Raw genomic sequence first — 10,561 nt, 5'->3', positions numbered from 1 at the left:
GCTCCATCCTGTCTAGTCTCGTAAAGAGAAAGAAAAAAGTGGACATGTAAAAAACGTTTTGAAGTGCTTTGCCTGCAGGGGCCCTCAAACAATCCCTCCCTTCCATTGGCAAGAGAGGAATGAAATTAAAAGTGATAAACTGTACCTCTTATTGTACCTCTCTTTGTCAAAACCTATCTTATCTCAAATATAGAAAAGTACACATGAGTAAGGCCTGGAGAGTCTATAGTTTTCCTTCGTTATCTGAGCTAGAAAACGTGTATCTTTAGAACAAAGAGCAGTATTGAGGACTGAAACATGTCTTTCTGAACAACTGTACAAGGAAAAGTCCTTTGATCTCTTTTGGGGCTTATAGTTAAAAAGTCAAAATTTACAGGAGACATACAAATGGAAAGAAAATTAATCCATTTTAATGTATAGGCTGTATTTGCATGATAAAACACTTTAGGCTGTTTAGAAAAAAATGTTTACATAACCAATTTATGTTAACTATTATTTCTCTTGTGGGTAATGCTTTTGGCAGCTCTAAAACATTTTGCAAACTTCCCAGATATCTGTCAACTTACTTAATGGTTATCATATCCATATTAAAGAAGTTAAGGTTTCAGTTTTATGAAGTATATTAAAGAAATGGTTTCCCAGATTATTTTCTAAATGTTTCTCAAGAGACAAAGGAAGTGAATATATCCAGTACAATCTTGTCCAATTCTAGGATCCATTGAGTGAAATACAAATTTGGAATTACTATAAAATATCTGGGAGTATTTGTTGGGTGGTATTTATGAAAACAACTCCGTTTGAAACTGTAAAAGACTAACTTAACCATAATTAATCATACTGTGCAAAATGTCCTTGGAGAGTCTCTTTCCAGGTACAAGAGAGCAGAATGGTTTGGAACTACCCTGCTTCCATTAACAAACTGAAAACTGGACAAACTGGACAATTGTTTTTAAATATTGGACAATACACAACACAGAACAGTGATCCTCAGTAAGAGAAATAAGATGAGTTTTATCATTACCTGAATTTTTCTGTCTGGAGGCAATTTCCAGACAGCTAACAGAGAGATGGAAGCTCATCTAGAGTTTAAAATTTGTGAAGTAGAGAACTGAAAAAAGATAGCTACACAGATAAGAACTCCAGAAACCTGTGTAATTGCGTATCAGTTTGTATGTGTGCAATATTTAACCCCATCAGGCTGACCAATCACAATTTCTGAAGAATAAAATAAGTTCTGGGGAGCTGTTAAACAATTTCCCTGCGTTTGCAGGGGGTCAGGAATCATTTGAGTTCCAGTTAGTCAGAGTACAGTAGATATCCCAGAAACCTTAGATAAGCAGCTAATTCGCCAGAAAATAAGCCCTACATATTTAAATACCTAAAAAACAAACCGTGGTACATTGGTGCTGGTGGGCAAGGTGTGAAGAAATGTGTATAGCTAAAACATTAATAATAATGTAAACCAATGTTACCTCAAACACTCAAATTAAAAACCTCCAAAGATCAGACTAATCCACAATTGCCAGTCAAAAGGAGTCCAATCTTCTTCAAGGAATATAAGATCAAGTCAACCACAATGGATAATGTCTTGAATCCAACAGGAAAAAAAATACTGGATATAAAAAGAAACAAAAGTGTGATCTACAACCAAAATAAAAACTACTCTACAGAACTAGATCTTGGTAGAAGGAAGTTAAGTAATTGCCCTAAGCTTATAGCTAATTATTAGCGGATGTAGTCTTTAAAGCAAGATGAGGGGTAGAGCTCTCAGCCTGACTACTATGCTCATCTGTGTATTATGTGACAAAGAGAAGTCAGCTGTTTCTCTCCAATCAATTTTTTTTTTAGTGGAAGATATGTTAATGGCCAGAGATGGCTTCAGATATGGCCAGGTTGATGGAATGACAACTGAGCTTCATTTCTTCCAATCGGGAGTTTGGGATTGTGCTTGAAATGTCTTTGATAGTTGGGGCAACATTATATAGTATTTCTTCAATAACTGAGGTAGAATTCATTCAGTCAACATTTACTCGGGCATTATTTTGTATGTTTCTGTTAGCTACTTAGTTTTAAAGCATTGAGTACACACACATGCATAGTCTTAGATAAAAATATGTTAAGAGAGGAAAGTTACAATAAATTTTGCTTTCCTTGTTTGCAGTTGGAACTAATAATCCATGCCCTGCTACTTTCCAGATGAATTAAATGTGTTAATACATGTGAAATAAGGTGGCTGTAATAAATTATTTTACCATTCCAATACAGTGAGATAATCAATACACTATACATTTCTTTTGAACTTCCTGTACTGAGAGAAAACTCAAATGCAATCAAGTCATAGTAAAGACAACTGACATAACACATGACTTGTCAAATTATAAGCCATATAACATCCATGGAATTTTTGCAGGTACAGGATAGCTTTGGAAACTTTTAGTAACCACTACATTTATTGTTTAGGGGTAGTCTGTAAAAAATAAGGTTTATCGAATACATTTTTCTCTTATGTATTCAATCCTATTTACTCATATATTTTACTTCAAATGTTTATATATTTAACTTATAAGCTCTTTCCTAATATAGTACATCTTTTGCGATCACTCACAGCATCTAAGCAGAGTATTCAGGAAATAGTTATTTAGTTGAGTCTGCTTTGTGAGTAAACACTTAGAATCTTTCTTCCTATAAGAGCTGAAGGGAAGTATCTATTGATTGCCAGTAATTTTTCAGTACATCTCTAGAATAATATGAAAGATATATAACGCTGGTTTCAGTGTTTTTTTTTTCATTTATTATATAAAAGAAAAAAATTAATGCAGTTGATTTGTACACATTTTAAGTCCATAAAACAAATCCATAGAAATTAGGATACTATATGCATGCACTCTGTATTTTCTTTGTTAAATGTTTTGGGTCACAAAAATAACAACACATTTTTTTTCCTTAAAGCCACTAAGCAGAGGGAGAACAAAACATGCAGCACTGTACACATTTGCATAGTATATTTTACCCAGCATGCCTTGTAGAATGCTACACATTTACCTATATAAGAAAAACAAAAAGGAAGGGTAAAATATCAAAATAGGTAACTAAATTTAAAGAAAGGAAAAATTATTTGACAAAATATTTTTCCCACATGGTAGCTGGAAATATAGCAATAGCCTGGGAAATCAACAGCCCTCAGAATAGTAGAGAAAATCTTTTACATTATTTGGCATATTAATTTTACTATTACTAAGTTTGTCTGTTTTACCCTCCCACCACCCTCAAAAAAATAGCTAATTTTTAAAATAGTATTCAGTACAAAACAAATGGAAGAATCCTAAGTTCTTTTGTTGTTGTTGTGGAGACTTCTTTATTTATCATTCTGACTCTGGGCTGTGAAAAATATGAAATATTTCAAACATATCCAAAATTCATAGGAGCCTTGTGAGCTCACTTGTTTGCATTTTACTGAAGGAGAATGAACAGTAAATATAGTATGTGTCCTATCACAAAATAAAATTTAATTTATTGTACGGAAGGGAATAAAACGAAAGGAATTACATCCACAGATTGCAAGGCTATGAAGTAAATTGCTGGAAAAGTATCAAACAGCAAGTTAAAAAGATGGAAGATGAAATAAATCTGATAGAACTAAATTTATATACTTTTAAAAAATACAACTGCCAAATTTAACAGTGGAATTTGCTGTAAGTTTGTGCTATAACAAATGTGCTTCTTTCTCCTCAATCTATTTTTATATAATTGGCAAAATATATATCTTTTATAATTTTGTACTGTACAATATATGTTTTTGCTACATTATTTCTCTACTGCTAATGCAGATTAGAAGTAACAACATAGATTTATTTTGGCAATAAAATGCTTTCATTTTAATAACATCCCAGAAAATATTGTAAGGCATATGAAAAATAGTATGCAACAATATAGCATTAATGATCCTGCATCTTTAATACATCTCTTTATGCATACAGAATTCACACTGATTTCAGTTAAAAGTGTGTGAAGGTGGCATGCGAGTAGAGCAAGAGTGGCCCCTACATAAATATAGACATAGCTATTTGTTGAGAAATTTAAGTGTTCAAAACATAACCAAGAACACTTATAAAATATTGAAAAGCCAGAGGCCAGCCACTTTTGGTTCTTAGTTGTCGTTTTAACTCCTTATAATTTTCAGAGGGTCAGTGTATTGCCCAAACCACTCTAAATTCTTCAGCAACACTTTATACCATCTTTCTGCAAACATTTTACAAACATCAAAAGAAACAAAAGGAAGTTTTCATATGTAGCTATGACTTTCCAAAACTGGTTGCTATTAATTCTTATTTATATGTTTTTCAAAGTAAGTGGGAGTTACAGCCCTTAGTCAAGATTATCTGAGGAAATATATTCTACCCTCATCATAATGTTCCCCAATTACATGAAGCATCTAGGATTAAACCATCCACAACTAGATAGAGATAGTTGCTTAAGACAATGTATTTCAGTTGAGAAAGTTCATTTTTTAAATAAAAGAAGAAAACTTTAAAAAGCAGTTTTTGAATGTTGTAGCCTGTCTGTCCATACAAATCAATTTTACTCTTTTGACTAGTTTGACTGCTTAAGTCAAGAACAACAACAAAAAAAACTATTTTACTGACTGATTTGATCATGTCTTCACTTCTAAGGGTATTATTCTCCGCCTTATAGACATAGCCTGAATAAGAAACTTGGTAACAGTTACAGTAGTGACAGTATTTAAAGGTCTAAAGGACTAATAAAATAAATTTTATTACATAATTTCCTATAATGTTTTCATTCATATAGTCATTCAAAGATGAGTTAGTTATCACTAAAAAGAAAAGAAAAAGAAAACATGCAACATTGTCATGAAAGACAAAGGTAGAAAAATAAAAGAAGGGGTACATTAGCATTTATTTGGAACTTCATATGAAGTTTATTTCAATGACATGGGAGTCCAAGATAATGCATTTCTTTACCCAGTAAGTGGCTAAATGTCCGTAGAAGACAAGAAGGATCAACAAAAGTTGGATTTGCAACCAGCTGCACTTAAACATCTAGTCTCTGGATCTTTTCCCTTTTAGACTTAGAGCTAAATATTACAAAAATTTAAACACAAAGGCAATTCCCTTGTAGTTTGTTTTTTCCCTACGATGACTGATTAGCCTTGTATACTGATAAACTTAACCAATTTAAAGAAAGCTTCATTCTAAGATGAAAAAGTGACAAAAACACTTTAGAAATAGTTTAAAATCTAAAGGGAAGGTATATTTTAACAATTTATGCATTTTACTTCACAGCAAGGTTAGCAGTTATAATAATTAATTTGATCATTAGTTACTGAGAAGCGCTTTTCTCCTTAAAGACAGATAGTCTTCTAGAGAAGAGGTAGTACAGATTAATATATATTTAATATATAGGGCAATTCTTTAAATAATGGCATTATATTATTTTATTTTTTAGCAAATATTAAAATAAAATGTGTAACTAAAAAATACACTACCATGCAAATCAAGGTTGCCTAGAAACATTCTTCACTGACATCCTGGGTCTCAACAACATTTTATGATATGTTCATTCAAAGAGTTTAAAATTACAAACCATCTTTTGGCATAATTTCTTCCTCTCCCCCCTTTTCACTGCCCTAGCTTCCTATTATGAATTTTTTTAAGGCCCCCACACAAAAGACAAGTTCAAGTATGCAGGTATGAAAAGAGGTTAACATTCCAAAAATACATTTTGCAAACAACAGCAATAATAATTAAAGCAATTGACAAATTATTTAAGGGAACAAATGTTCTCAGAATGTTTTGTATTTAAAAAATTCATTTCATTAAGGACTAAGTGCAATGTTATCACATAATTAAGACTCTCTTATTAGGAAAGACTATCAGTCTAAATTGTTAATTTCAATTTTCTTTCCAGTAGAACTGTATAAAGCTAAGAGAATCATCACTCATTTATAAATATTTCTAATGTTGCTTTAAATATTGGAGTAAACAACATAACACTGTAGATTATAATACTGGAGTTACATTATAGCCTTGAGAATTAACATCAAGATTGACAAATTGCATTCCTTTTTTTCCAGGACATTTCCACATTGTCATATGAGTCTATACTGTTACATGTTTGCTGACAGAAATGACAGGATATGTAATTTACTATTATGGAGTTACATATACTGAAATGACAAAACACATGGTTTATACCACAAAACAGCTTCAAACATTGTAAGACTTGTTTCCCTGCTTATCATTTGCTATTTTTAAATGAAATCAGTTAAAAACAAAGTATTTGTGGAACATGTAGTTTCTAAAGGTGCTATATGTGCTTGGCAAAAATAAAATTTTCAGTTAGTATATATCTGTATTTTAGTATCATTTACATGATAAACTCTAAGGCCTAAGAAAAGGAAAATGCATATCTCATCCATTTGGAGAAGCCAAACTTGTTAAAAAGGAGAAAGACTATGACAAATCAAAGTAAAGTTGTAAATATACCCATCAAGAAAAAATATACATTATACCCTTTCCAAGACTGTTAACTTTGAATAAGAATGCAAAGCAAAACAGGTATGGACATTTGATGGTAAAAGACAGATTGGTTTTGTGCACAGATGGACCTCTTTCTTTATGGGCATGACATGGAAGACTTAGAACAAGGCTCTAAGAGACCTTTAAAAATAACTTTCCAAGTTGAAAGAAAATAGTAATCTTGCCCATTAGGAAATATACACAAGTGCTGTTACAGCTACCTGCCATAAAATGTAAATATCTTAAAATAGTTAAATGACCAGATTGCTAATGCTACTACAAAAAAAAAAGCTGAACAGCTGTCTAGTCTAAATTTATACACCTTGGTGCACTCTTTGAATTAAATACTTTAACACGCACAAACAAGAAACCGGTAAAGCATATAGAAAATGTTTTGGCTAATGTTTTCTCTCTCATGCAAATATGTGCTGTACATGTAATAAAAACATTTTTGTTTGCTGGAAAATGGTCTTCTGTGCTCTAACAAATATTCAATAATGGCAGGTTATATGTTTTTTAAAGTGCTTAATGGATACAGTTCTTTAAATGTCTTAACTGAAAGTTCTATAAGTTTTACTACATGACAAAAGAACCTCACAAGCCAGTATCACATGTTAACTTTTAGAATTTACTGAGCCCATACTTTTCAGTTGTATCAAATACTTGTGATAGCTTATATAACTATAGGCATCCTCATTATCAGCTAAACAAGTTCATAATGAACATAACGAACACAAGGAGAGGGAATGTGTAGTTCAAGATATGTATGACTAGTCAAGAATATGGAGCTTATTTTTGTGGTCAGGAATAGAAGTTTAATGGGTGCATGCTATGAGAGCTTAAGTATTGAAAAGCATGTGGGAAAAATAAGATAACAGAAGTTGAATTATTGTTAATTTTCCAACAAAGATTTCATGGCATGTACCAGTGGAAAAGAAATTTTATGCCTGAGCTTTTCAGGGCTTTAGGAAAATACACACATTTTGGACTTTAAGAAACAAGAAACTTTTCCTAAAGATAGTTGTGTATTGTATAAAGGGGTCAACTTAAATAACTTTTTGGATCTAAGATATCCTTGGTATTATAATTATAATGCAGAAAGTCACCCATTCCACTAGAATAGCCCCTGGAAAAACTAGGAAGTTTTAATAGGAGAAGAGGAGTTTTCACTAAAAATAAGGCAGCTCAACCTCCAAATTCTTCATAAATCATATAATAGAAATGTTATAATTTTAGTGATCAAATGTAGTCTGAGCCTACAAGTTTATTTTTTATTGCAAACTTTAGCTCATCATTTGTTTACACATTTTTCAATTAATCACTGTGTATGAACACAGTCTTCAATATCAAAATTGAATGTGTCCATGTAAACTGAAAATCCTTAGTAAACCTATAAAGATTTGGCAGAGAGCTAGAACATTCAGATATTCAAAGACAAAGACTGAATGAAACAATGGAAAGTATTCAATTGTGCTGACATTTAGCTTTGAAATCAGGAAGCTCTGTGTCTTTTTTTTACTGTCTGATTTCAGATTCCTGGATGTATGTAGTTGTGCTCAGATTGATTAAAGGGGAAACAACACCCCATTTTCCAGTTCCATCTGCTAAAGAGAAGCTATTGGGCTTCTCTTTACTATTTTTTCTCATTGCTAAAGACTTTTTGAGGTTGTTTTTTTGTTTGTTTGTTTGTTTTTTGCCAACTTCAAACAAGTTAACAGTAGTGACTTAACAAAAAGCAAAACAGTTTGAACACAATAACTTGGCTGGGGTGGGGGGGATATTAAAATCTGAGAAAACTATATAATTTCTGCATTAATTTGAGACATTTTGGCACTATCAATACATTTGGTAAGTTTGAAAAGCCATTCTGGCAACATTAATACATCTTAAAATGTTTACATTCCAACTTTAAGTGTAAATTTAGCTTCCAGCAAATAAATACCATAGCTGGTTTTGGCTCCTATTGGCATTTTGATTTTCTTATTACTTAGATTTTTTTTCAGATTTTTAAAACTGATTGCAACATGCTCAAGTAGACTTTCTAGTCGATTCACCCAAATTCCAACAGGAATTGGTTTATAAATTGGTTCCAACTGGAACTGGTCATTTGGAATTTCCAGCATGGGAAATTATTTTTATATGTGCCTTGATATGTACCCTAAATTACAAATTGACATGTCTAAATCTAATGAAGAAAACAAAAGGTACTGTTATGTAAATGTTGCACTTAAAAATATCTATATGATTGGGCATCTAATATCCATCTAGACTGAAGGGCATAATGTACATTTTTTTGCCCCTTACTTAACATCATATGACATCAGCCCATAAGCACAATAAATACTGTGCTGTACTTGCCAAGTTACGATGATTGGTTTATCCTAGCAGTGCTATGGCAATTGTCAACAGATGAATTTTTGTACTTGTTTCTGCAGACTCAAAGCCTATGTCGGGAGTCATGGCTATATCCCCCAGGTGATCCTCTGTTCCTATGGGGTTTGTAAGTGTCCTGGTAAGAATCAGGATAATCTTCTTCCACAAGAGGGTAATGATCTCGGCTATGCTGGGAACTGGAAGACAAGCGGTTCCTACTCTTCCGAGCCCTTTCGTTGTGATAATTTTCATCAGAGGTCATTAGACTTCGTCTTTCAATTGGAGAGTTCTCTGTGGAGTGGTTGCTGTGCCTCACACGCTGACTCTAAAAATACCACAGTTCATTAATTAAATAAAGCCAGGTTCAATCATTTAGAACAGATAAATGTATGTACAATGCTAGGATACACACAATAAGATGTTAGATATTTCATTCAACAAAGCACTTTGATACACAAATAGCCTGCTTAAAAATATCTGGTCTTATTTATTTGGGCCATAACCTACAAAGATGCCAAAGTGCAGATAGTTTATGAGTTTAATTACATAATGTTGCATGATTATGCTGCCTATTAAAAATATAGGATTAAGGCCCCTCCCTGATGGCACAGTGGGTTAAAGCACAGCACTAAGAAGCTAAAGCCATTTCAGCATGAGTTCGATCCCCACCCCGGAGGTGACCTACATGGCCCCGCAGATCTTTCCTGACCTACCCGCTGCTCCCCTCAGCAGTGTACTTAGTCAGTTGGCCTGTTCTGCTCCCCACTCTGTCTCTGGTGAATCCTATCCCTGCCCCTGCCCTTCTGGCCTGTAACCCAGTTCCATATGCATAAATAAATAAATTTTAAAAATACATATATATAGGATCAAAAGTTAACTGCTGAAACAGAATCCAACAATGCATTAAAAGAACAATACACCATGAACAAGTTGGTTTTATTCCAGGGTCATAAGGATGGTTCAACATCAGAAAATCAATTAATGTAATCCATTACATCAACCAACAGAAAAATAAAAACCATATAATCATATCAGTAGATGCCAAGAAGGCATTCAACAAAGTTCAACATCCATATTTTTTAAGACCCTTGAAATCCTTGGAATAGAAGGAACATACCTCAACATGCTAAAAGCCACATATGACAAACCCACAGCCAATATTATTCTCAATGGAGAAATCTAAAAGCTTTTCCTTTAAAATCAGGAACTAGAAAAGGATATCCACTATCACCACTGCTCTTCAACATAATACTGGAAGTACTAGCCAGAGCAGTAAGACAGGAAAAAGACATAAAAAGAATCCAAATAGAGAAAGAAGTAAACTATATTTGCAGACAATATGATAATTTACATGGAAAACCCTAATAATTTCATAGAAAAACTAATCAAACAATTAACCAGTTTAGTAATGGAGCAGGAATAAAAACAACACATAAAAGTTAGTAGACTTCCTATACACAAACAACCAATCAGAAGAAGTGGAAATAATAAAAAAAAAAAATCCCCTTTACACTTGAAACAACAACAACAACAAAATCAAATACGTTGGAATAAACCTAACAAAAGAGGTAAAAGACCTATACAAAGAAAATTATAAGCTACTGTTAAAAGAAATACAAGAAGACACAAAGAAATGGAAAGACATCCCC

The 10,561-nt window shown here is 32.7% G+C and overlaps 1 protein-coding gene across 1 annotated transcript in view; it reads right to left on the bottom strand.

Annotated features, from left to right (window-relative positions):
* Positions 1-2,774: 2,774 nt before the first annotated feature.
* CACNB4 (calcium channel, voltage-dependent, beta 4 subunit) overlaps positions 2,775-10,561 on the bottom strand; it is a 127,196-nt gene continuing 119,409 nt past the window's right edge. Inside the window, exon 14 of the mRNA XM_012727362.1 lies at positions 2,775-9,237. Coding sequence (XP_012582816.1) covers positions 8,977-9,237 — 261 coding nt within the window. The 3' untranslated portion in view covers positions 2,775-8,976. The remainder of the gene's footprint in view (positions 9,238-10,561) is intronic.

The sequence above is a fragment of the Condylura cristata genome, unplaced genomic scaffold (genome assembly GCF_000260355.1).
Source record: "Condylura cristata isolate star-nosed mole 26May11 unplaced genomic scaffold, ConCri1.0 scaffold00002, whole genome shotgun sequence".
NCBI classification, from domain to species: Eukaryota; Metazoa; Chordata; class Mammalia; order Eulipotyphla; family Talpidae; genus Condylura; species Condylura cristata.
The sequence above is the reverse complement of the archived record's forward strand: the minus strand, read 5'-3'. Positions and strand labels throughout refer to the sequence as shown.